The sequence below is a fragment of the Phalangium opilio genome, unplaced genomic scaffold (genome assembly GCF_054372755.1).
Source record: "Phalangium opilio isolate 3A_F unplaced genomic scaffold, DU_Popi_V2 ptg000031l_1, whole genome shotgun sequence".
NCBI classification, from domain to species: domain Eukaryota; kingdom Metazoa; phylum Arthropoda; class Arachnida; order Opiliones; family Phalangiidae; genus Phalangium; species Phalangium opilio.
In genome coordinates, this window is record NW_028324158.1 from 11631482 (window position 1) to 11659034 (window position 27553).

The 27553-nt window shown below is 35.0% G+C and overlaps 3 protein-coding genes across 3 annotated transcripts; all 3 read left to right on the plus strand.

Moving 5' to 3' along the window:
• Window positions 1–1066: 1066 nt before the first annotated feature.
• Window positions 1067–2346, plus strand: RpL9 (ribosomal protein L9). Its single transcript, XM_089870202.1, has 5 exons — window positions 1067–1152; window positions 1455–1524; window positions 1602–1807; window positions 1872–2085; window positions 2198–2346. The coding sequence occupies exons 2-5, from the start codon at window positions 1479–1481 to the stop codon at window positions 2305–2307; spliced, it is 576 nt and encodes a 191-aa protein (XP_089726328.1). The 5' UTR covers window positions 1067–1152; window positions 1455–1478; the 3' UTR covers window positions 2308–2346.
• A 435-nt stretch (window positions 2347–2781) lies between these two features.
• Window positions 2782–7831, plus strand: Hel25E (ATP-dependent RNA helicase 25E). Its single transcript, XM_089870196.1, has 8 exons — window positions 2782–2941; window positions 3259–3467; window positions 3560–3687; window positions 3773–4049; window positions 4779–4897; window positions 6961–7347; window positions 7412–7559; window positions 7639–7831. Exons 2-8 carry the CDS (start codon window positions 3269–3271, stop codon window positions 7650–7652), a joined length of 1272 nt encoding a protein of 423 aa, XP_089726322.1. The 5' UTR covers window positions 2782–2941; window positions 3259–3268; the 3' UTR covers window positions 7653–7831.
• Window positions 7832–22229: 14398 nt separating this feature from the next.
• LOC149690629 (notch-regulated ankyrin repeat-containing protein-like) lies at window positions 22230–25171 on the plus strand. Its single transcript, XM_089870203.1, has one exon. The coding sequence runs from the start codon at window positions 23161–23163 to the stop codon at window positions 23473–23475; it is 315 nt and encodes a 104-aa protein (XP_089726329.1). The 5' UTR covers window positions 22230–23160; the 3' UTR covers window positions 23476–25171.
• Window positions 25172–27553: the final 2382 nt, after the last annotated feature.

A 27553-nucleotide genomic window follows, 5' to 3' on the forward strand; every position in this document is an offset into this window, starting at 1 on the left:
AACTTTTTTCTCTCCCTTGAGGTCACTCGGTTTATAAGTCGACTATAAGAAGTTGCAAACACGCTATTCCTCTCGGTCTCTGAGAGGACCAAATCCAAATAAATACGTATGCTAAACAGGCACATTCTAAAAGTATAAAAAAATCATCTCTCCGACCTTCGAGAAGATCGTTGCTCTTGCTCTTAAGGCGAAAAAGCGATCCAGTTTGTTCTATACCTAAGATGTTATTTTCTTCTAGTTTTCACGGTTCTCAATATTTCGTTAAACGCGGAAGAGATTTTTTACTTCTAAAAGTGATCGGTTGAGTTCAGGCCATTTAATTTTACCCGTTTTTATACTGAAGTATAAGTTCAAATTCTGGTTTCAAGAATTGAATCGTGAACTATATTGTCCTTTAGAAGAAGCAAAGAGGTGGTAGTTTCGGGAATGGATAGTGTTGACGATTGAAACGTATAATTATGGGGTTTTTTTTTTTTCAAAAATATAATAATTGATTTTATAGTTGTACCAGGGGCTTGTTTTTCTTAAGGTTGGGTAAAAACTGGTTCCGTTTATTTCATTGGAATGATTTGGAATATGCACCTACTTATTAATTAATTTATAATAAACAATTAGGCCTAGTGTTCATTATGATTATCTTCCTCATGACTTCCACCTTGCTTCCACTATTTTTTCTTGACCAGGAGCTCTCTGCCGCAATCTTCGTTTGAACTTAATTTGTAATATTAGTGCATGCTTTTTTACCATAGAATTTGAATTTATTACCTAGTTTAGAGAATTTATGTCCCTTCCAACGCTGCAACGACTTTTAAATTATTTTACAAATTGATTGTACCTAAATCGACCAATTTAAATTTGAAAATCCAATTTTGGAAAATGAACTTTGTTGAAAACTCTTATTTTAAGTTAAAAACAGAAATAATTAAGTTCTTATATAATTTTATAACTCAAAACATTATATCTCATCGTTTATATACGTTGTACGCATTTTTCATGATTTGAATTTCCCGGTCTACGGTGAACGGTTCGGATCCATCGCCAGCCGCCGGTCTGTTGAATCAAACCGAACTGAACTATCCATGCTTGCACTCCCCATTCTCCATCCCCTTCTAAAATTCCGTGACGCTATTCTTTTCTCCATCAATCGTAGAGGTACGTGCCGTATTTTTAATTTTATTAATCTCTTACAATCCTAAAATCCCTTTTACATTTTGATATTATATTAAAAGGTATTTAAAGCTGTATTTTAGACCAAATAATTTCCGTAAATATTTGTTTAAAATTGCTCCAAAAATCATTATAATTCCCCATGTTTAGGATTAATGTATAACCCTTAAGCCTTGGCACCTAACATGTGTAGTGTAGCTCCGTTCCGATCCTAGATAGGATAGTCCGATACAATCTTTCTAATTAATTTTTATAAAACCTAATTAACTGTTTATTATATTATTTAGAGTACGAGGTGAGGACCACCAGCCATGAAGACTATTTTGGCAAGTCAAATTGTAAAGATTCCGAAAGGAGGTAAGTGTTTTAAAAGCATTTTATTATAACTCTGTTAATGTAGGCTAGGGGTAATCTAATTAAATGAATTATTTTAGTCGATATTAAAGTTAAATCGAGGAAAGTGTCCGTCAAAGGTCCTCGAGGTAAACTAACGAGGGATTTTAAACATACCCAAGTTGATATGCAAGTAGTAGGAAAGGACAAACTTCAAGTTCAAAAATGGTTTGGAATCCGTAAGGAACTCGCTACCGTTAGAACTGTTTGTTCTCACATTGAAAATATGATCAAGGGAGTAACCAGGGTAAGTTTTTAATGAAATAAATTTATATTTCAAACCTTTAAAATGATTATAATCTCTTTTAAAGGGGTTTTTGTACAAGATGAGAGCCGTTTACGCTCATTTCCCCATCAACATTACCACCACCGAGGCTAACAAAATTGTTGAAATTAGGAACTTTTTGGGTGAAAAATACGTTAGACGAGTTGAGATGCAACCCGGAGTTACTTGCACCAATTCTACAGCGTTGAAAGATGAACTCATCATTCAAGGAAATGATATTGAATTAGTTTCAAGATCAGGTATACATTATTATTATTATTATTAAGATTTAAGATTATCTTTTTAAATAGTGTTATTTGGATTAGTTTAATTTTAAATACTAATTATACCAATTAATTAATTAATTAATAGCTGCAAGGATATCCCAATCTGTGCTTGTCAAAAACAAGGATATCCGAAAGTTTTTGGATGGTATCTATGTTTCAGAAAAGACTAGTATCGAACCTGAACCAGAAAACTAAATATTTGTAAAAAAAATAAACATGAAAAGATGGCCTAAATTTTCTTTTTTATTCTTCTTTTTAATTCATATCATGATAATGACATATTTATGAGTCAAAAATAGTAGAATTTCAAGTTTGTGACAGCCAGGCTGAGCCTGACAGGCCTTAAAGCCTGTAAAATAGGGTAATGGCAGCCCTCTGCCTTTGACTGTATTAAGCTCTATGGGGAAATAACATCGGGTGCCATTAGTCTATTGAGAACTGCAATATGTTCCCAGTTTTTTTTGGGAAAATTGACCACATTCATAACAGTTAAAGTTATAAACTTATAATAAAACGTACAACAATTAATTATTAAATTATAGCATTTATTTTTTAGCCATCTAACTGATCCATAAGCGTCCGATTTATTAAAGTTTTTACGCCAGCTTAACTGAACTGAATTGAACTATGCTCCACTTCACCGTTGGTGGCGTTGTGGTTTTAAAGGGATCGGCAGGCATTGTCCTCCTGTCGCCATATTGGATAGTTCTATTTCGATTTTCGAACGCATTGTCGTTATTTCGTGTTGACTCTTAACCGTTTTCTTTAATTAAGGCGGTAAAAAATACTTTAAATATCTTTAATTAAGTCGCATTTTGCTCCTCAAAAGGTAAATTTAATATTTCTATTAAATTCTGACCATAATTTTAACTATTTTATCGTATATCTTTATATGTAATGGGCGTAGCGGCGTCGTTAGGCCTAATTTTTAGTCTCAGTCACAAGCTTAGCCTTGTTGACCCGAAACAAACCGCTTCACTTTTATATCGTTAGGCTTAGCAATTTCTTTGTTTTCCTCGAATATTAAATAAGATTTGCGCCATGCCATTAATTTTATATTAATTGACTTAGAATTTATCGCGAAAATAAAGCTTAACAAATTATATTCCTTGTTATAATACTTCCAAGTTAAATTTCATTACACAGTAAGACAAAAATGGCTGAAAATGACGCTGACCTTCTCGATTATGAAGAAGAGGAAGAACAAGAGCAGACTGCGGTTGAAGTAGCTGTTGCGGAGAAAAAACCAGTTGGAGGATATGTGTCTATTCACAGCTCTGGTTTCCGCGATTTCTTGTTGAAACCAGAACTACTTAGAGCCATTGTTGATTGTGGTTTTGAGCATCCATCAGAAGGTAATTAAACATTTATTTTAAATTAATTAATTAATTTACCTCCCTAATTGGACCAGGACTAAAAAGAATTCTCTTTTTCTTTCATTAAATAGTACAACATGAATGCATACCACAAGCCATCTTGGGTATGGACATTCTTTGTCAAGCTAAGTCTGGTATGGGCAAGACAGCTGTATTTGTCTTAGCCACTTTACAAGAACTTGACCCTGTAGATGGACAGGTAATTATTTATCAGTTATATTAATGCACTTACTTTTTAATTACATTCTTTAAGCTGGTTTAACCTTGTAATTAACTTGTATTAGGTGAATGTCCTTGTTATGTGTCATACAAGAGAACTGGCATTCCAAATCTCAAAGGAATACGAGCGTTTTTCCAAATACATGCCAACTGTTAAAGTCAGCGTGTTTTTTGGTGGAATGAATATTCAAAATGACGAGAAAGTTTTGAAGACTAATTGCCCCCATATTGTTGTTGGAACCCCTGGAAGGATTCTGGCACTGGTCAAGAGTAAGAAGCTGAACCTCAAGCAAATTAAACACTTTATCTTGGATGAGTGCGACAAAATGCTTGAACAACTTGGTAAGTTTCGTTTCTCAAGTTAAAATTAATGGAAAAACTTTACTTTAGCTCGCGCATTCAAAATGCAGTTTTTCCAATAAATATCATTTCTTGGAGGTTAATTATATGATAATTAATTAAATTTAAGTCGCGGAAACTATTTTAATCAATATTTTCGCTACCATAAAAACCCGACCAGTTCCTTCTTCCTAGCCACCAAATACCATAAAATATGTAAAAATCTAACTAACCCAACCTATCCTAACCCAACCCAACCAAACCTAACCTAACCTAACCTAACCTAACCCAACCTATCCTAATCAAAACTAACCTAACCTAACCCAACCTATCAAAACTAACCTAACCAAACCTAACCTAACGCAACCTATCCTAACCAAACCAAACCTAACCTAACCTAACCTAACCCAACCCAACCTAACCAAACCTATCCTAACCAAACCTATCCTAATCAAACCTAACCTAACCTAACCTAACCCAACCTATCCTAATCAAAACTAACCAAACCTAATTTAACCTAACCTATAATATGAAGGGTAAAATATAGAAAAACATGGAAAATATATATTTTAATTAATTTCCGCACCTTAATTTTAACTAATTATCATATAATTAACCTTGAATAAATGATATTTTTAAAAAAACTGTATTTTGAATGCGCGAGCTAAAGTAAAGTTTAGCCAAATTAATTAAAGGTGTTAAGAAAAATGGGTTAATTAACTTTCTTGACAGATATGAGAAGAGATGTACAAGATATATTCCGCGGTACACCCCATGAAAAACAAGTTATGATGTTCAGCGCCACGTTAAGCAAAGAAATAAGACCCGTTTGCAAGAAGTTTATGCAAGAAGTAATTACACAAAATGGTCAACGCACCAGATTCATCATTTTTGCCACAAAAAAAAAATACAGAAATTCGCAATCTCAACCCAACGTTAGAAATTCAATCCAGGGGACGATAGCTTTCTTCAGGATAGAATTCCCGCCTTCTTGATAGGATTAAAGACCCAGAAATTAGCCAGATTTGGAGGAAAAAGAAAGAAATGCCAGAATTTAGTTATTTGAGGTTAAATAGGGGTGCAACATCTTCCTAGATAGGCTTAGCTTTTAGCTAACAACGCTTTGTTAGACCATCGTTCAGGTTTAGTTATGATAGAATCTTCTTCAATGGTTAGGGAAAAAATATATAGTCTTATGATCTCCGAGCTCTCTTGCCTGCCTCATTGAGAGAGAAAAAAAGCCTATTATCTAAAAGCAAGCAACGGAGAATCTCCTTCCATCTACTGCCGCATTGCATTTCTCTTCCAAGTTCTTGTTGGAAATGTCGGATGGGAAATTGCAAATATCTATGAGAATTGATTGATTGCCCTGCAGCTGCAAAAGGACCAAAATATTTCCTATCTGGACTCCACTCCACTCTCTTGATCCTTCTGAAAAAAGTTGTATTTATTAACGAATGGGCTAAGATATTGTGGAAAGGTTTCTCTTTTTTAAAATCCAATGAGGGGAAAACTTTAGTTTGGGCCGAAGAAAGGGATAGCCTCATGTATTTTGTACTGCCAAATTGATTTCAGTTTGTCTAATTATTAATTAGGACACTTCAGTTTGTCTAATTAGCAGTTAGGACACTTGAATTTGTGTAATTAGCAGTTAGGACACTTGAATTTGTGTAATTAGCAGTAAGGACACTTGAATTTGTGTAATTAGCAGTAAGGACACTTGAATTTGTGTAATTAGCAGTTTTGACACTTATATTTGTGTAATTAGCAGTTTTGACACTTATATTTGTGTAATTAGCAGTTGGGACACTTTAATTTGAGTAATTAGCAGTTAGGACACTTTAATTTGAGTAATTAGCAGTTAGGACACCTCAATTTGTGTAATTAGCAGTTAGGACACCTCAGTTTGTGTAATTAGCAGTTAGGACACCTCAGTTTGTCTAATTATCAATTAGGACACCTCAATTTGTGTAATTAGCAGTTAGGACACTTTAATTTGTGTAAATAGCAGTTAGGACACTTTAATTTGTGTAAATAGCAGTTAGGACACTTCAATTTGTGTAATTAGTAATTAGCAGTTAGGACACTTTAATTTGTGTAATTAGCGGTTAGGACACTTGAATTTGTGTAATTTGTGGTTAGGACACTTCTATTTGTGTAATTTGCAGTTAGGACACTTCTATTTGTGTAATTAGCAGTTAGGACACTTGAATTTCTGTAATTAGCAGTCAGGACACTTGAATGTCTGTAATTAGCAGTTAGGGCACTTGAAATTGTGTAAATTAGCAGTTAGGACACTTGAATTTGTGTAAATTAGCAGTTAGGACACTTGAATTTGTGTAAATTAGCAGTTAGGACACTAGAATTTGTGTAAATTAGCAGTTAGGACACTAGAATTTGTGTAAATTAGCAGTTAGGACACTAGAATTTGTGTAAATTAGCAGTTAGGACACTAGAATTTGTGTAAATTAGCAGTTAGGACACTAGAATTTGTGTAAATTAGCAGTTAGGACACTAGAATTTGTGTAAATTAGCAGTTAGGACACTAGAATTTGTGTAAATTAGCAGTTAGGACACTAGAATTTGTGTAAATTAGCAGTTAGGACACTAGAATTTGTCCAATTATCATATTGGAACACTGAAATCATGCGTTGAAAAAGACAGGAAAATTTAATATTATCAATTTAATTGAAATTATGTGAAGCTATTCCTTATCTTAACTAATTTAGATTAATTTTATTGAAATTAGTGGAATCTGAGTCTCAGCTTCAAAATTCAATTTAGTATTTTAGTTTAAAAGGGACAGAAAGAAGGAAAAAAATAAAAAATAGCTTTGATAGGACCCTATATAAGTTTGGGGTTACAGTAGGACCCACTAGTCTATAACCATTTTTAAACTTTTCTCGTTTAATAGCCAATGGAAGTTTACGTAGATGATGAAGCCAAACTAACCCTTCATGGACTTCAACAATATTACGTTAAGTTGAAGGATAATGAGAAAAATCGCAAGCTCTTTGAACTACTCGATGTTTTGGAGTTCAATCAAGTTGTCATCTTTGTCAAATCAGTGCAGAGATGCATGGCATTGGCGCAGTTATTGGTGGAACAAAATTTCCCCGCCATTGGTATCCATAGAGCCATGAGCCAAGAAGAGAGATTGTCTCGTTACCAACAATTCAAAGATTTCCAAAAACGTATTCTGGTTGCCACAAATCTCTTTGGACGTGGAATGGATATTGAAAGAGTCAATATTGTCTTTAATTACGATATGCCTGAAGATTCTGATACGTATCTTCATAGAGTAAGTGATAAAATAATGTTTTTTTGGGTCTCGGAACAGAATTGAACTAATTTTGTCACTAAAGGTTGCCAGAGCTGGACGTTTTGGTACTAAAGGTTTAGCAATAACCTTTGTTTCTGATGAAAGTGATGCCAAAATCTTAAATGAAGTTCAGGAGAGATTTGATGTTAATATCTCCGAACTTCCCGATGAGATTGATATTTCATCTTACAGTAAGTGGTTACTTTTTGTTTATTTTTATTTTTTTAGGCTTAGCATTTTTTAAAAATGTGTTTAATTCATTCATTTCAGTTGAAGGACGATAACTTCTCACTTTTGCAAAGTTATGAGAAAGAAAAAAAAAACCATTTCTTTTTAATTGTACCACTTCGTTTTTAAACGATAAGAACACATACAAAATAAAACGTAAACCATTGAATATTTTTCATTTTTTAGTGTTTCATTGAAACTGTCATAAAAGAATAAACATTTTTTTGTAAATAAATACTGTGTATTTCTTTTTGGTCTTGGTCTATTAATTTAATTTGAATTGAAAGTTCCGTTTTTGTCCATTAATTGAAAGTTACGTTTTTTGTCTATTTATGGTAAGTGGTTGAAAACCGGTTTTTGCACCGGAACGAACTCCATAAGAGCGCCTTTACTTGAAATTATAGGTTTATAACTGAGAAAATCGCCAGTTTGGCTAATTTTGGAAGAGGGTTTGGCTGGGGCTTCTTTGACTTTTTCTCAGCCATGGTCTAACAATGGGCTGGAACCCATTTTTTGGGCTGGTTTGAAGGTCGTGCCACGTGGCATTTTGGAGAGTTGGGCAACGGGCTTGGCTGGAAAGCTGACATCCCTGTAACGGTAAAGTTGAATCCGCGGAACTGCAACTGCAAGCAGTGTGTCGTCGTAAAGTAATAATAAATTATAATTAAACCTATACAGGGTGTTTGTGAAAGGTCCATCAATAATGAAAGGGCGTATTTATTGGGCCATTTTGAGTCGAAAATGTTCTATGACATTTTGCCGTCCGAGCCACTGTTTTCAAGTTATGATTGGAGTAATTTACGGATGACCCCTTAAATTTAATTAAGAAATTGAAAGACAGCGCTAATTTAATGAAGGGGTCATCCCTAAAATATTCAAATCATAACTCGAAAACCGTGGCTCGGACGGCAAAATGTCATAGAACATTTTCGACTCAAAATGGCCCAATAAATACGCTCTTTCATTATTGATGGACTTTTCACAAACACCCTGTATAAATAAGCCTAATTATACTGTTTCTTTAGTTAGATAAACGTTGAAACCATGTAAGTCAGTATAAAGGTACCAAACTAAGGCAGAGCAAAATGCAATCAATGGTGAGTGAAATTATTTCGCCAGTCATTAAGCCTTGGTTAATTTTCAATTTCTTTTTGAAGGAGGGGGGGGGTTCATTTCAAGAATAGGCTTGCCAGGAAAGCTGCCATCCCGGCAAGGGTCAAGTTGAGTCATCGAACATGGCGGGCAGGCAACGTGTCGTCATTCTAAGGTAAAATTATAATTTATTATATTTAAATAAGCCTATTTATATTATTATTTGGTAAAATTAATGATGAAACCATGCAAGTCAGCAGAAAGGTACCAAACTAAGGCAGACTAGCAAAAGGGAGTTGATGGTTTATTGTAGTGAAATTATTTCGCCAATTCACTAAGCCTTGGTCAATTTTCAAATCTTAACGGTAGCTTCTTACAGTTGGTAGTTTAATAGTATTTTTTGCATACTGGGGGTTTTAAATTTAGTATTTTACTATGAATATAGGATTCATTCAAAAACGGGTAGATTTTTATGGATTGATAAACTCAAAACTGGTAGGCCTACTAAGCCCTCCGAAATTTTTACCTTCTAACCCCTTATGCCACAACATGACTAGGCAGACCCGCTGGGTAGACCTCGTATAGTAGAGTAGTGGTACAATTTTTAATAAATGTTCAAATTCAATTTACAAAGAAGGGGTTAGGAGTGATGGTTTACTCTTTTTGAAAAAACACCGCGATACAAAAAAAATATGTTGGCCTATTCTATCATAGACCATGGATCAACCTGTTGCATGCATTTTTTTCTGGGTTCTCACGGATGGGTGGGGATCAATGGACAATAGAAAGCGGAAACCTATTTAGATGAATGAATGGGGCACCCGGGGGGGGGGGGGTAAAGGGAAACTCGCCTCCGTGAGAGTACCCGAGTGGCTCCCGTTTGTAAGCAACTAAGCATTATCCAAACTGAGGTTCACCAAAGGTCAGATTAAAATGTTTGGCCGGCTATACCCCTCTTTCCTTGCCTTTTTTTCTGCCGGTTTTGCTTTGAGGTGAAGGTCAACCACAATTTTTTATTAGCGGTCAAAGGGTGACGTATCCCTTTGTACAGTTTAGTTTTTATTGAAAGGGGGATATTCTAGCTGTGGGAAAATTGTTCCGTAATAATACAATTAACCAGGATGTTCATAAACATATTTATATGTAAATAATAACTCGAAATGCATGCTTCTCTCTCAAAACTCAATATGGCTCTGGAAATTGTCAAACCAATTCGTGAACCAACCACTGCCTTCATAGTTTGGTTTCACATCCACTGTTTCCTCTGGGACATTAGACTTACTTTAATGACCTCTCTCGCATTTCGCAAGACCCTAATCCCTATAGACCATCCATAGTTGACCTGACCTCCCCATGGTGTCATTTGAGGTCAATTTATCGTGAGAGAGTCACCCATAAAGGTCGTAGGGTTAAAGAAAGAAAAAAAAATAACTTTCCACCAAATGACTTTTTCTATAAAAAAAAGGGGACGGGGTCACGAAATATTCTTGATCCCTGGGACCCTGCCCTAACCTTGGGTTGGGTCCCATAACAATTGTTGTCAAGGCGTGCTTCTTTTCTCAAAGAAGCCCTCTATGGTCTCACCTCGCGTTTTGGCCTATTTCTACATACCCCATATTGGAGGACATTACAACCATCAATGAATAAGGCTAGGGAAGAGATGAGGAGGGATTTTTTTTATATATAAAGGAAAATAGGGGAGAAATAAACCGAGTTAGTAGATGAGATGGTAAAGCCATAATCCTAAGCTTGAAATTTTAAGGTTAAAGCCAAGTTTTTAGGTGTTATTTTGATAAATAACATAACATTTAGGGTATATATTACTATAATTTTTTTAAAACTACAAATGACGATACCTCAATCGTCTCATCTATAGCTGAGGGAAACCATTTAAGAATTGAGATTTTTTTTTCTCTGGCTAACTTTGTAAAAGGGAATAGATGGAAAAGAGGAAAAACAAATTGTAGGGTTTGGCTAGGGCTATGCTAAACTGTATAGCTGGTGGATGGATAGATGTTTGGAAAGTCTTGGAAAGTAAAGTTTAAAGACGTCCCATGAGGGAAACGGGGCGTCACTTCCGGTTGGAAGCTGAAAGAGAGGTCGCTTCCTAAAAAAAAAAAAAAATTGAGGTTCCTTGGCCCCAATGAAAGGGAGACATTTAAATGTCCTGGGACATCAACATGGGACTTTTTTTCATTTTTAAGAAAAAAAAAGTCTGGTTACCGGTTTATTTCGACTTTACCTTATCAGAGATTGAGATTTCTAAATTTTTTAATGGGATTTATTGGGTAATTTGTGATTGTAATTAATGTTTTACATATTTGAGACTAAACTCGTGAATTTTTCAAAACATATGGCATGAGTTTCAAGGCGTAGAACCAAAATATAGAAATATACAATTTAAATATTGCCCTACTCCAAAATTTAATTTTGAATATTAAAATTTCAACAAAGACACTTTAGAAGAACTATAACTTTCTATCCATTTTTGAATTTTGAAAAGCCCTTAATATATGCATATTCCAAAAACCGAGTGCTATCTTTACCGCCACTTGTCATATGTTAATATTTAAAACGTTTTTTAAAAAAAATACATCGAAGTATATCTAAATCAAACAGTTGTATTATTGGCGTGGGACCCTTTTTTGAAACGAGAGCTCAGCGGCAGTGGGAAAAAAATACTTGGCATTATGAAAAACTTATGTGGGAGAACTCTTTTACCCGTAACGTTATGCCTAATGAGTTCCAACGTACCGTAACAAAGGTGGTTTTATATAAATTCCCTTATACCCCATAGACTAAAATTTGACAGAAGTGGTTTTTTTATCAGAGGTGAAATACCTAGTCTACTTTTTAAACCAACAATAATTAGTTGATATGGTATGAAATCACAAAAGAAAAATTTTAACATTCCCATACACACAGAATAAAAATGCTGTAAAATAAACACTATGGTAATGGCAATAGCGTATGCCATCAAGATGATGTTAATTTAATTGCGCATCCTCCCTGTTTTTAATACCGTCAACAATACTGTTTTTCTAAACAGTGGAACTAACAGTTTTAAGTATTAATTGTTATTGTATTCAGGGGCGTTTGTAGCTTTTAAAATAACCGCTTCGGAGGTTGTTTCAAAGACAGTCTTAACCGTTGATTATATTGTAGGGGTCAATGAAAAAACCAGCACTATATGCTGTTTTACTACCAATAAATCACAGTTACATAAAATGTCTACTGCTGTAAAACAAACAGCAAAATATTTGGTTTAAAACTCATTAAGCACTGTAGATTAAAACGTGGTTTGCTGTGAAAATAAAAACACATCATGCTGTTAAAACCGCTTATGGTACACTAAAAAATAAGGTTGCTGTAAAAATAACAGCTCTTAGAACAGTTTCTGAGTGTCGTATGACACCTTCCTGAGTGGTTGATTTATGTGCTTAGCAAGGTTCAACCTTGAGAGAACTTAAGAGGACAGTTCTAACGGTATGTTATCGATTGGGCGTGTTATCAAAACAGCATTGTCCAAAACGGCTTTTTCATAAACGCGTTTGCCATTATAGCCATTACTCGTTTTAGCGCATTTTGATTACAGCGTTTATATCTTGAGCGTACGAAAGTACGCCTTTTCCAAAATATTGTTGTTTATCTTCATTAACTTCCCAAAATAATATGCCTTTTCCAAAAAAATTATATTTTATATTTACTTCCGATATAACATTACTCCTTTTTGCATAATATTGTTCTTTGTCCTATATACTTAATATAATAGATATTTCCCTCCCTATCAACCACAGTTTGGGCGGAAACAGCAACCGCTGTTTTGGGAAATAGCGCGGTATTGAGAAACGCGGAAACAGCAACCGCGGTTTTGCTTGTACGCGGTTTTTCAAACCGCTGTTTTAGGAACCACTTTATTCCAAAACACTCTTTTGAAAACCGCTCAACTACCCGTGAACCGTTCTAACAAGCAAGGGTAGTTCTCGCATCAATGTGAAACTACATAAAAAGTTGGCCACTTGATCGACTTAAAATCCAGCGTGAAACTGCATGGTAAGTTGGTCATTTTCCCTGACTTAATAACTTCTGAAAAAGGCAGAAAGTTATAAAGTAGTATAAATGCATCGGGTATTAAATTGGTTTTGGAGGCCCTAATACCCCAGCAGTAGATACAGACGTATTCGTCAAATTTAATAATCTCTTTTCACGAAGAGTTTTTCGAGCACCAGAAACGCGTTTAACCTAATCTACTCTACTCTATTTAAAAAAAGAAAATCCATTGAAGTGCGAGAACTTGGAACAGTTTGACACTAACGACGTTTTTGAAGCGGAAATTTCTCTAACTGTAACTAAAGTCGACGATTTAGAAGTTGGTGTTCGGATTATTTTCAGGGGGCTAACTTTGAAATTTGGGGGCGCTATAGCCCCCATAAAAGGCCTAGCGACGCCACTCCAAGAGTGTCGCATAACGCTTTTAAGAGTGTCGCATAACGCTTTTAAGAATGTCGCCTAACACGTTTTGTACATTTTCGGTCAATTTTAGAAATAAGTAGGTTGAAATTATAATGAAGAAGAGAAATTGCAAAGTTAAAAAATTGGTTTTAAAATTAGCAATTCACTGACTTTCCAAAATATTTTTATTTTCATTTGGGTCCTTTCATAATAAACGCGGACCTTTTCCAAAAGGCTTAGCATGGTTAGGTAAGATTAGGTTATATTGCTTCAAGGTTTAAATTAAAGTTCTTCAAGGTTTAAAATAAAGTGCTTCAAGGTTTAAAATAAAGTGCTTCAAGGTTTAAAGTAAAGTACTTAATATTCAAATTATAGTATGCAAAACTTTAATTTACGGTGGATTATACAGTAAAATATACGTTAAATTTATACTTAATAGTGTAACTATCTGTGTTTTTAATTATACACTACTGTATTCTTCACGGCAGAATCCTTTTTTTCCCGGAAAACAGCAACGTTCTATAAATAATAACATATCCTGCACTTCCGTTTGAGAAATAAAAACTAGCTGTTTTTTCCACAGTCGTTAACATAAAAAAACAATGTTTTGCTGTATATTTAAAATGAAGGTAATGTAATTTCAAAAAACAGCGACTACCTGTATATATTAAGGCTTGTTAGAGGTTTTTCTGGATAACAGCATTAAACAATCAAAAACATGGTGAAAACTATTGTTTCTTTGACATTAGTTTCTCAGTGTGTAGTACCCACCATTGACTAAATACGTTGGATTGAAAGACACAAGGGGGGTAAACAGCGACCTGACCCCCCTTTAGTATTCCTAGTATTTAGACTTAGCTGAGATTAGGTTTAGGTTTGGCTTAGATTAGGTTTAGGTTTGGGCTTGGATTAGGCTTAGGTTTGGGCTTGGATTAGGCTTAGGTTTGGGCTTGGATTAGGTTTAGGTTTGGGCTTGGATTAGGTTTAGGTTTGGGCTTGGATTAGGTTTAGGTTTGGGCTTGGATTAGGTTTAGGTTTGGGCTTGGATTAGGTTTAGGTTTGGGCTGGGATTAGGTTTAGGTTTGGGCTGAGATTAGGTTTAGGTTTGGGCTGAGATTAGGTTTAGGTTAGGCTCAATGGGTTTTCACGTTGTCGAAAACTAAGGTTTATACATGGAATTTTCATACAAAACATCATTTCCTAACTTAATTACAATCAAATTTAAACTCTAAATCATTTTAGTTGTGATAGCTGGTAGTCTATGGAATTATTTTTACAACCAATTACAGTGCGACGTCAGCTCCACAAATTAAATAAAAAAAATTCGATGCCTTTTATTTTCGTGAGAAATTTTGGTCCCGGAGAAAGTAATCAGTATGTCATCGCTTGGACACGTGACCCCTTGGTGATTTTCTAATATTAGTTTTTGATTGAATCTGTACAAAGCTATAGAGCTGGAGCGCGCGTGGGAGTTTGCGAGAGAGAAGGCTTTTTTTATTATTTGGTCGGTAATGAGCGACCGTCGATTGTAGAAAGTTATTGAGGGTGTATTTGACACCTCCCTCTTCTCCCCTACTCCGTGAGAAAATGACTCCCCAATTTCATTTTATATTGACGCTGTATCAACCTTAGCTTGTAGCGTTGGCGAAGCTAAACCGCGTGTTAGGTCAACGACGCTTTGATCTCGTTATTTTCAAGTTGGGAAAGTGATCCAGTGATACGTTGAAAAATGTGTGGAATAGAGACGATGATGGTAGACCGTTATTGGTTGACTTCTTCTTTCGGGGCAGTTTGGTATTTGGTGGGAACTGGGAGCTAATAGAAGCCCGGGTAATCATTTTTAGCTTCATCCTAAAATTGCTGGTGTTTATACCTTTAACATTCTGTAGAGCTGTAGGCCCTACAATCGAAATGTTGTTTTTAGATTATTTCACTGCTATCCTCACCTCAACTAATCATGGAATTTAATTTAATTTTAATTTAAGGTCATTATTGGAATGAATGACGGGCAAAATGGAAATTTCTTGGCCATTTTGGTGGTCTTGCTTCGAACGTGTGTTGCAAAAACTTTGAACTTTGTGCGTGAATTTCAGTTTCGCTTTGCGGTTTAACGGTTACCTTTGAACTTTATGTGAACTTTCAGTTTCTCGACGCGTTTTAACGGTTACCTTTGAACTTTACGTGAACTTTCGCGTTGCGTTTGTTCAAGTTTTTAACGGATACTCGTGAAATTGTGCGCGATTTACGGATATCATCTACGAGATCATCGGGATACCAAAATTAACTGGTGAGTACTAAATAATGCGCTCGCATTTAACAAAATTTCAGGTCATAGCGTCGCGTCTTATAGACTTTCCTTGCTCTTATCCGCGAAACGTGGGGGCCGTTTGATTATGGCACTTAACCCATCTTGTTCCATTTTCCCATCACCCTGGTCGGATTAAGATTTAGTTCGTGGCACCTCGCGCTAAGGGCTAAGCTCACGGGGTCATTTTGGCGGGATAATCATACGCTGAAAGATCTCGTATCGTGTTTCGAGAAATATAGTGGTGCTGCTGGCTTCGTTCGTCTCTCTCCCATCTCTCTCTAGCTCTGGCTTTTGCCCCCATCGGGCAGAGATTAGCACCCCTTATTAATGATTATACTAATTGTCGATAATGAACCACGCGTGATTTTTCGTGGAAATCTATCCTCTATCTCAGCCGCTGATCCATTAACTCTCTATAGCTGTGGGTAGGTATAGCGTTGGGCTTAGGGGGTCGCTTAATTGGAAGTTTTAGTTATTTACTTTATTTCGTGATTGGTGATCCGGGTTTGACTGGTGGGTTACCTTTAGTTAATAATGTGGGATACCTTCTGGAATTCGTAGACCGTTTCTTAAATTGAATGTTCAACTTCTGAGTATTATATTTATTTATTGCTTGTTTAATTGCAAAACGATAAATGCTATAAGAAATGTTTAGTCGTTATAACAAAGTCAACGCATTTTATGCAAATTAGTTCATGGACAAACCCAGCTTAGCTTATGAGGGTCTGGTATTATCCTACTGCAGTTTAGCGCTTTCCTACTATTATTTAGATGCTAATATTCATTTTGCATATTTTTAACAAAGTTAAGCGTGTTTTTCCAATATTATGAAATATTTAAGATATTATTTTGAGCAGACCATAATAGGGGAAAACTACAAGATTAAAGAAGCAAAACTACTAATTATCATTTGACAATTTTTCATGACACATTCTTCCGTGAAAATTAATTAATAAATCACGAGGTGCAAATATAAATCTAATTAAATACAAATTGGCGAACAAGTACGGCGATAATTATCGTATAGGTTATTAGAATTATCGATGCAAGAGAGGCGTGGTTGCACGTGAAAAGAGAGAATGTGGTTCTAATATCGTCTCGAAATGAGATCGAACTTCAGGGCCCTGGACGGGTGAGGCTGGAGGGAATTTAGAAGGGAAGGTTAGTACTGACGAACCGTGAGAGAATCCGTTGCTAGCGGGTGCAGCACCAACGGCCCGCGTAGTATATTTGGTTGCAAGCGACGGTTGGAAAAATTTTAGAATTACCCTGCCCTGACCCATAGCGTCAATATATTGGCATACGTTGCGAACGCCGTTACACTTTGGCAGAGCACTCCAAGGCAAGGGGAGCTGATAGATAGGGAGCATGGGAACAAAAATAGTCCATATATGAGACACTTTGATAGTTTAGTTTCGATGGGAACCTTCTGTACTGTAAATCTGGATGGAAATTAGTTTTATTATTTTTTAGGATTAATGTTCTTTTAAGCAGTCAACCGTTTTATACCGTTTTTGAAACTGGTTCAAATAGCCACAAGTGTTTTTTCTCTTTTATTTTAAATTTGGGGATTACAACTATCATAGGTCAGGGAAATTTTGGGGATGGGGGCGTCGATATTAGGTCTTAAAAGGTCATGCAAATTTAGGCGGACAATATTAGTAAGGGAGTAGTCAGGAAAATTTAATGAGATTGGTATTGAATTAGGTGTTATTTTTTAATTTTAATAAATTATAGTTCAGGGTTAAGTCGGGGATTTTCAAAAATTTCGCACGAGATCTAAACTTAACTTTGAAAAAGGAAAATTAAAGATTAATATATTATTTAAATTGACCCATAACGGACCAGGAAAAAAACATTAGGAATATAATTTATGGTGCAATCTTCAAATTGCATATTTAAGCAAATATTTCTTTTAAAGAATGTTATATTCATTTTCAAATATTGCCAGTCCAATTTAGTATTAAAAAATATATATCTATATGAATTTTTTCACTATTAACGTGGCCGTTACGTACGTGTTATAAATAAGTAATCCAGGACAAAAATTATCACAACAAAACAATTTAGAATAATTTAATTTTATAATTTATCGTCGAAAATGTATTTTGTTATCTTTTTTATTCATTCGGTTTTCTTTTCATAGCCCAAGGGGAATTTATTGAAAATTATTATTGGTGAATTGGTCTATGGGTGTGGAATACCAAAAAATAACGTTATGTTATGTCAAGTCGCTTTACCCGCGTTCCCTATTCCAGAAATTAAGTAATAGCCTTGAAATTTTATGTTAAATTAAATAAAAAATCCGCTCGAAATTCTCCGAGTGGAATGCGAATGAGATGAAATGAATTTTCTCATGGAATAAATTGACAATTCCCATAAGTTTAACGGGAAAAAATTCGATAATTAGTTTTAATTAGTATCATATAGAGCAATTTGTTCGGAAGTATATATATCAGCTGTTGTACATTTTTGTTTCATAGCACAAACAAATTTCTGACTTAATTTTTATCCCATAATTCTAACAAAATCATCACTCTATGAAAATTATATACGGTTATGCAAATTTTTTTTTTACAATATTTACCGAATTCTCTCATCAAAATATTGCCTGACATTCCTTTGAAAAAGTTCGAGGCCAAATTTATTTCTTTTTTTTTTTTTTATCAAGATGTTTCAATTGAGTGACGACTGGCGTGGTATACTTCTTATATTCTATTTATTTATTTTTTCTCTCATAAAAGAAAGATGTTTTCCATAAACATATTTTGATATCTAGATTTATCTCATTTTCGTCACGAATTTTCTGAAGGGAAAAAAATATGAAATACATTTTTTTATTTTGAAGAGAAAAATTGTCGCGAATATGTTTGAAAAAACATCACATATATTCTTTTTTGGTAGATTATTTCGAGCTGATTTTTGTCGTAAAACGATATTGTACTTGTATGAAAGAGCCCACTCTCCCACATCCAAAAATCTCGATTCTCACGACAATCTTCGACCCGTTTTTTTTTCCCAGACATTTTTCGTTTTATCAAGAAATTTTGCAAAGCGAGACAAATTGGAACTAGCTGTTTCAGTTTCCTAAAAATATTATTATTCTTTCGGAAAAAAGGATGCGAATGTAAATGATTGTCATCATATTTTTTTTTCTCATTTGATAACTGCCGATATTAATCGAAGATAGTTCGGTATTTAAATGTTACGGTTTTAGGTGAAATATACTTACTAAATACAGGACCTAAAAGTCATGGAAAATTCTGGGAAATTTAAAATTGGATTAAAAGTTAGGGGATTTCAGTATTCCACGTGGTTTGAGAAAAGTCAGGGAATTTCAATATTGCACGTGATTTGAGAAAAGTCAGGGAATTTCAATATCGCACGTGATTTGGGAAAAGTAAGGGAATTTCAATATTGCACGTGATTTGGGAAAAGTAAGGGAATTTCGGTATTGCACGTGATTTGAGAAAAGTTAGGGAATTTCAGTATTCCAATATGATAAATTTTCATTCGGGTATTAGGCCCATCTATAGCCCACCTTGGACAGGTCAGTGAGGTCAGCAAAGTGATCTAGGTAAAGAAAAATCTCACGAAATATATATCTAGACTTAACCATAAACGGGAGGAAAGGTATATTCGCTAGTATACCGCATAATGGAATGTATTTTTACTGAAAAATCTAGAGGGCTGGCTGGTTTCTATAACAAAATATTTAGCCCGCTGAGCCAGAAAAAGGATCTCTCGGGATCTATTCAAGGATTTCGTGAATATTTTCATTCTATAACATTCCCGGGAGACTTCCTCCGAGATATGTTGTTGGGTCCCTTTCTCAGTTAAAACGTCTTCGTATCGGTCGACGCTATGGCTGCATTTTTCATAATGACAATGGGATGGATGCAAAGACCTATATGTACCTGTATATAGAAGACCCCCAAAAAAATTTACGATATGCGAAAGAATTCCCAATTCAATCCATCAATATAAGGTGGGGCCCACCTCCTTCCTTCCTTCGTTTCGTTTCGTTTCTAACATAGTATAGGGAATTTTTTCGAGAAAGTCCGCATTTGCTTACCCAAAAATCATCCGAGATGGACAAAAGAATTAACCCTATCTTTTGATAATTTGTTTAATTACTCGATCCCGGGTTGTTGTAGCTCCAAGTTATAAGTGTCCCTGGATAGGGGAGAAATAGGACTATAACATACTCAAAGGACTTCCCCGTCTCTCTTATAGGAGTTGAGTTATGGTTCTCCAAACTTACGAGCAAAAAACACATGTTATAACCTTATGGAGAGGACGTTTACGAACATTTATCTTAATTACTCGGACCCTGATTGTCGTAGCTACAATTAGTATCGTTTGCAAGGCTGGAAATAGGACTGTAACTTAAGCAAGTAAAATTCCTGTACCTCGTATATCAGATATGGTTAATTCAATTGATACACTATCCTATAGCTAGGACCTCCCGATATTATGAAAATCAAAGTCGTTTTGCGCCCCTGAAATGCACGCTGTGCAACCGGCTTCTAGACGAAAGTTAATTTTAACATTCTTTAGCTAACCGCTTTACCCTCCGATTTTTGGCCCGGGGCTAATAGACTATTACATTTTGGGATGTTCCTTAACTTAAAATAGAATAGGACCCGCGATGTATCGAGTTATTAATCGACTTTTTTTTTAATTTGATAAGACGAATTTATTAGATGGGTTTGACATCAATATCTTTTGACAATCCATTATAAGTAGACCTATCGGTTTTCACACCGCAGCGCGTCTTTGGCTATATAAGCTTGTGCGTGCGGCTCTAATTATAGGGTGATTATGAATCCTTTAAGAATATTTAATATTTAGACGCCTTTAAAATGTCTTTATCACTTTTGAATTCAACATTTTTAAGTTCAATTTCTAAACGGTGTTTGTGATAAGTCTGCCACAAATTAAAGGGAATGTGTTATTTTGGGTAAAATTGATAGTGGAAGGTTTTATCGAAGACCATGTTGGGGTCTACAATATTTAGTTACTGAGATGGGTTCCCAAACATTGATTGTCCCCTAAAACAATTAAGGAAATATGGACTAATAACACATGTGAAGTAATTAGATTTACTTTACCAGCGTTAGCACACTTCTACAAATTTAATAGTCCATACACTTCTGCTAGATAAAGGTTCAATAATGTTCTTAGATTGAAGCAGGGATAGATTTAATTTTAGAAGTGGGAATGGAAAACGGTTTGTATTTACTTCAGTCCGACTCATAGACCACCCAGTATAGAGCCCGTCCTTCCAACACGTAACGAAAAGTTTAAATTATCTTATTGGCTCACTTAAACTACGTTTTGATGACGTTGCTGACGGGGTAGGCGAAAAATACGTAATTCCTTTTTACCTCTGTCGCTATGACCCGCCTCTTCTTTCATACCCCTCCGTCCCGTGGAAGGGGGGGGGGGTACGGGACTTTCACGCGCGCCCAGATTACTCTGTTCTCCATTCCTACTTCAAAAATTAAATCTATCCCTGATTGAAGTCTGATATATCTTGCTCTACATGCTTGACTATTTTTATTTGTTTCAGGGGCCAATCAATGTTTGGGACCCCAGCATGTTCTTTGACGCTTTCCATTCATTTGTGGCAGACTTATCACAAACACCCTGTACAGATCAAACCAGGTTTCCAATGACCTGGCGTATTTAGTATACATCATTCCCTTAAGGGTTATTATACCAGCTGGTTAAGATTGTCATTCCATATCACTCTATCTACATTTGTAATAATTAAATCCGTCATTATATACTGCGCCGCGGTGCTTCGAAAATTCCCTTTCGTTATTTTAGGAATAAATGGCAATTAAAAAATTCTCGCGTCGAGACTATAGAGTACGCGTGAACTTAGGGATGTACCCGAACCAGGGTTTCTTCCAAGATATATTATTTTAACTTAGCAAGTGGGTACGTTTAACATCGTGCTTCTCGAAATACACAGGGTGGGATAACACCAACTATGATAAAGGGGGATGGAAATCGTAGATCCGTATTCTGAAGTTTTCTAACAATCGAGGAGTTCTATACTATGGGTGTAGAATTTTGAAAATTATATAATAGTTTTTTTGTTATTGTTTGCTACTCGGGGCGATAACTACGGTAATTTTCAATTAATACAATTGAAAATTTGCATACAGGTTAATGATACCATACAGTAGATATGTATAAATTTATATTACAATCGCCGGCCATCTTAAAATATGGTAACTTAAAATGTAACCAATTCATTTCAAAATTAATTTTTGTTCAATTTTTTCCTGAGCCTATAACTGCCATAATTTTCAATAGATTCAACTGAAAATTTGCATAGACATACATTATACCCTAAAGTATATCTGTATAAATTTATATTAAAATCGCCCTCCATCTTGGAATTTGGTGGCAAAAAATGTAATTTAAAATGGCTTCCAGAAATTTAGATAGAGCCTGTTGTAACTGCTGTAAATATCAACCGATTTGACTGAAATTTTATAGACGCGTTTATTATACTAGTACAGCCGTTGGTTTAAATCGCTGGCGGCCATCTTGGAACATGGCGACTGATATACTCCAATTTTCTATATCATACAAATCCGTCTACTGGCTTTGCTTTGTATCAAGCAACTTTTGCGTGTACACATATGACTTAGTGTCGAGCCTCTCGTTAATATCCCGGGTCCAAAAGCCGCCCGGCACATCTCTTACACTGCCTCTCGCGGCGGATTTTGGAAATTTTATCCTATCAACGGCATATACTCTACCCGGCGTCGTCTTTGGAACCGCATTAGCCGTTGCCCGGGGCTAGCGTAAGGACCACCACTTTCCATCCAACTAGCTACAATCACTAGTTGGTAGTACCCAAGCGAGCACCAGTTAAGTAAAGTTCTCGGATAGGCAGGCAGGCTATAGGGGCTGGAATAAGAAACCAGTCGGCACAACACATACCACCAGCGCCAACTCTACAAACTTTCTTCTCCGAGAAGCTGATACGGAACACAGTTTTGGCGCGGCACCACCACATTCCTTCACATAGTTAGTTGCTTATACAGCAACAAACCACTCGGGGTTTTTTTCTTCACTGCGTCAAATTCCGACCCTCCATCCAGACTTTGAAGAAAAAAAAAGTTAAAAAAAAAGACAGCAGCTGGACTTGAAATTGTAATTTGGAAGAAGTCAAGAACTTGTACTTGTACTCGCCGGCTAAAAAGGTTTCATCACCAGACGAGTTCAAGTTTAGTTCAAAGTTGGTTGGTTCTTTGGTTGGATAGGAGAGAGGAGTGCAGACTGATCAACGAAAGTTCCTTTCAAGTTCAAAGTTGGTAAAGACAAGAAATTGGATCTACTTCGTCAGTTGCTCAATAAAATTCAAGTTGCGATCATCTCCTTTGGAAGTTATTCAAAACGAAGTTCATACTGGAGTAAAATTTGTTTAAAATACAACAAGTTTTGGTAACCATTGAAGTTCAGTTCAAATCTGGAATAATTTATACCGAAATTTTCATCAATTTCGCGGTAAAATTAAGCTTGAGGAAGATAAAGAATCTCAACATTTTTGTGACTTTTGCGCGTTCAACTTCATGAATAACCGCATTTAATTCATCTCCTCTTCAAATTAACTTAATCGCAATCGCAATCGCCTTTCCCCGTTTAAATCTCTGGGGGAATATAATTTAAATTAATAATATCTTAGTATGAATCAAACGGAATTCCATCCCAGTGTGGCGTTTATGAAGGCAGTTCGTAACGGTGACCCTCAAGAACTGAAAAGAATTTTAAAACGTTGCGAAGGTTTGGTTAATGTCAATGGATTTGATAAGGAAGGCATGACGGCCTTACATCAATCTTGCATGACGGGTAATTTGGAACTGGTCAAGTTATTGGTGCAATTTGGAGCCGATGTCCGGTTAGCTAATAGGGATGGATGGACCGCCATTCATATAGCCGCTTACGGCGGACATCAAGAAATTGCTCTGTTCCTCATATCGAATTCCTCCCCCACTAGGTGACCAATTAAGAAAGAGTAATTTTAATAAATGTATAGTTTGATTTTTTTATATAATAATTTTGTTTAATTTACCCTATTATTTTAAAATTGATCAGTGATTTTTTTAATTAAGGTTGCTGTGATAAGTTAACCTCAAACGGGATGATAATTTTCGTAGTTAAAATTTAAATTTAAATTTAAATTTAAAAAAACCCCTCCCCAATTAAACTTTACTGAAAACATTCCTAGTTTATTAGATTAGTTCTAATTTTTTAATTACTTACGCTTTTGGGCTTTATAAATTATACTAATTAATGTCTGTTAAGTAATTACACGATAAGTGTAGTTAGCACCCGAGGGGCTCAGTACATGGTTTGATTTCTAGTACTAAATTGCGGTACTCTGTGTACAGGGAATATATAAAAGTGAGTAGCCCCTCGAGTAGTACTTTTATCTCTACGTAGAGTTTTAATTACATAACCATCCGCCGAATTTTATTTACCTTTTAAAGTATTAATTCTTAATTATAATATTATTATCGCTCAAAATACTTACCGCACCTAAATTAGCTGCAAACGTTCCTTTAAACACAAATTTAATTTTAAATCCTATAATGTCATTAAATTACAAGAGGTCGGATATTACTAAAAGGTTAAAAACAAAATATTTTATACATAAATTCGACTTAAATATTAGTAGCCTCGAGCTAAACATTCTTTTTTACAAAATTCCCGCCTCATTTTTTTTAAAAAGAGATAATTCAAAGTTAACGTGTACTTTTCGTACCCTTAATTACGCTATTAAAGTCAAGTTAACTTGACAGCGAAGTTATACAACTTAACGTTATAAAAATTTATCTAAGAAAATACAAATTAGAGGGTAGAATAATCCCTAGAAATACAGTGATTTATCATGGTTTTAAATTACCATGGTAAAATTATCCAGTAATCAGTAATTTATCATGATTTTTAATTAACATGGTAAAATTATCCAGTAATCAGTAATTTACCATGATTTTTAATTACCATGGTAAAATTATCCAGCAATCAGTAATTTACCATGATTTTAAATTACCACGGTAAAATTATTTAATAATCGGTAATCTATCGGGTAAATTACCAATATAATTTAATTATCCAGTAATCAGCGGTATTTGATAAATTTTAAATTAATTTAAAATTATATCTTTTGCTCTAGTCGATATAAGGATACGTGTGACATTAACAAATCTGTATTATTTAAATCCGCCATTAATGACCAATAGTGTAATTCACGTAAACTTTAATTAATTAATTAATTAATTAATGAGTCTGACGTCATTAACCTTATCCCCTCACCCGCACCCTCCGTTGCCAGTATTTTTCGTCAATAAAAATAAACCAAACAAGATAAATAAAAGTAAATATCCGCACCTTAAAGCCAAATATAACTTAATTTTATTGTTTTATTTTTTTTTTAATTGTTTTCTTCAATATACCAATCGATTAATTGCCTAAATATTAAAGTCATTTGAGTGAAGACTAAAAAAATCTTAATTTAAGTTTTTTTGGGGGCATTAGAGAGAAAAAAAAACAAAACAAACACGATTGGTTTATTGAAGTTTATAATAATTCCTATATGATTTTTGTTTTTGTAAATGCATTTTTTTTCTTCAATGTACATAAACGTAAATAAGGAATAATTGTGTAAATTAAAATATGCGCTGACTTAATTATAAATTTTGCGTAGTTATTGCTTACGCGTAAAACATTCCAACTAGCAAAGTTCGTGACGTGAAAATTTGCATATTTTCAAGGGAGGTTGTATGAATTTTTTAATTATTTGGGTTTTGTAGCTATGGAAACATATAGGCATAAAGAAGGGGAAAATGAATTTAGTTTTAATTTTAATTTAATTTGTATAGCAAAGGGGACTTTTCTGGTTGCGATTTTAAAAGATGGCAGAGTCAAATAAGGTATTTTTATATATTTGAAAGCCATTTTCCAAGATGGGGACGCGTGGTGGTCCTTTAAATTTCCCATATTGTGACACAACGATATCGAAATGTCCCATAACTAAAGTATTAAGAGGATACAGAGTGGCATCATCCTTCTTTCATTATCTCCAACATCCAATTTCAATGATTTTCAATCAGACCTAGTATTGTTTTGTATTTTACCTTCACTTTAAATATTTGGGAAATATTTTCTTTTCAAGCGAGATAATAGAGGAGTGAGAGAGAGAGAGACTTGACTACTGATAGGGAAAGCGCTGCTACTGTATTTTTCTTTCTTCCTTTCTTTCTTTTCTTAACGAAAAAGAAATTTAAGCAAGACAAGACTTTGAAGGGGGGAGAGTAGGTTTGTAAAAAAAAAAACGTGAATTTTTGTCCTTGGGGCATGGGAAAATATTTTTTTCTCTTAATTCTTCGGTTCGCTATCTCCGTTAAGGCGTAATTTGGGTCATCGAAAAAGCACGATTTTCATCGACGATACCCAACAACCAACCATGGAAGGTTCTTCTTACTTTTTACTCGATGCCGAAAACTTCAAAGTATATTTGCCATCTTTCTTTTTCTTACGCGTTTAAAACACCAGAGAAAAACTTTAAGACTATAAGAAAAATCTCTTGTTGAAAAAAAAAAAACCACGCAAACATTACTCCTTAAATTATTGTGATACCGAAGTTTGCCAAAAAACGAAATCGAATGAAGTTAATTTTATTTTTCAAAATATTTATTATTTGAGTTGCTAAATTCGGTCGGGACATCACGTGACTTTCAAATGATACTGACGAAGTTTGTCCAACAAATTTTTCATTTTCCACATTTTCCCTGTCCTGAAAATCTAATATAATTTTCCCTAACCAATTATTTTCCCTTATAAACTTTTAATTATATAAGTTTTTAGTTCGGATTTTCTTACACCAAAGTCTAAATCGATTGACGACGTATCTAGGCGAGATAAGAGCGGGATTGCAACAGATTTTCCATTTCAAAAAACAAAAAAACAACTTGACTTTTCCAGTACAGGTCTAATGGCATTTTCCCATGCCAATTTTTCCACTTCATTTCCAAGGAAAGGCAGAATTTAGTGTTTAAAAATGACTAGACCTAGAACCTGTGTACTTTTAAATGCATTATTATTACGGACTTAATAATAAGATGGACTGCCAAACTAGCTCTCATGAAGTCTCTAGCATTACGAAGTATAAGTAGTGTCATACTTATGGAACATATCTTATGGTGTACCCTAAAACAATATACAGTTTTCAAAAATTCCTGATTTTATTCACTGTAGACTCTGAGCAACTCGAATAAGAAATCTCGAATAAATTCATCTTCTCCTCCCGGAACATTTGTATAGAAAAATCGTGTCCAGTCGTTTTTGACGACCGAATCACGATCTTTCGGGGCAAACGAAACTTTCTTCACGTTGTAAAAACTCGCAAAAAATGCGGTCTTTTTGCTGCTTTGGCTTAGCTTGGCTTGGCTTAGCTCGAGACGTAAACTGTTGAGCCCACTGATCGAAAAAACTTAGCCAAACGAATATAACTCGCCGCCGCAGCTAGACTTTTAACAAAATATACATTTCTTCAAGATGGAATACAGGCTGCTATGCTAGGGGGAAACGGGGGACGTCATACTGTCAGAAGTATACTAATCCAAAGATGTTAGTTTACCCTACCTAAACATTGTAATGCTTACAGCTCGAGCTAGTTCGAGGACAACAAGCGAGAATTGAAGTCCTACACTCGGTGGTTAATTTTGCAGGACTTCCATCTAATCCTATTTAATCTCATGTACTAAGCCTTTGACAACGCCTCGATCACCAGGCCTACCTCGCTTTACCTTGAATCTATGACCTACCTCAATCACTTCAAAATTACAAGCTCCAGTTTGTAACCAGTGACAAACTTATGGAAGGAACATATCTTATGAACTTTATGATATTAGTGAATCCGTTCTATACATTTCTGGCCGCCATTTTTCAAGATGGCGGTGGATTTAAAAAAATCTTTGTTAGGCCTATGCGTGCAACAAGAGTAACCTCCCTGCGGTTTGGGCTAATGGTCGGTTATTAGAGATTTTGTTTTAAAAAAATTCAGTCTTATTGTACACT

What these genes read in the sequence shown, in the direction of transcription:
- Hel25E (XM_089870196.1), top strand. Translation starts at nt 3,269, where the DNA reads ATGGCTGAAAATGACGCTGACCTTCTCGATTATGAAGAAGAGGAAGAA. An exon ending in TTGACCCTGTAGATGGACAG is followed by an intron (nt 3,688 to 3,772) that starts GTAATTATTTAT and finishes AACTTGTATTAG; the next exon opens with GTGAATGTCCTTGTTATGTG. An exon ending in GCAAGAAGTTTATGCAAGAA is followed by an intron (nt 4,898 to 6,960) that starts GTAATTACACAA and finishes CTCGTTTAATAG; the next exon opens with CCAATGGAAGTTTACGTAGA.
- RpL9 (XM_089870202.1), top strand. Translation starts at nt 1,479, where the DNA reads ATGAAGACTATTTTGGCAAGTCAAATTGTAAAGATTCCGAAAGGAG. An exon ending in TGTAAAGATTCCGAAAGGAG is followed by an intron (nt 1,525 to 1,601) that starts GTAAGTGTTTTA and finishes GAATTATTTTAG; the next exon opens with TCGATATTAAAGTTAAATCG. An exon ending in TGAATTAGTTTCAAGATCAG is followed by an intron (nt 2,086 to 2,197) that starts GTATACATTATT and finishes ATTAATTAATAG; the next exon opens with CTGCAAGGATATCCCAATCT.
- LOC149690629 (XM_089870203.1), top strand. Translation starts at nt 23,161, where the DNA reads ATGAATCAAACGGAATTCCATCCCAGTGTGGCGTTTATGAAGGCAGTT.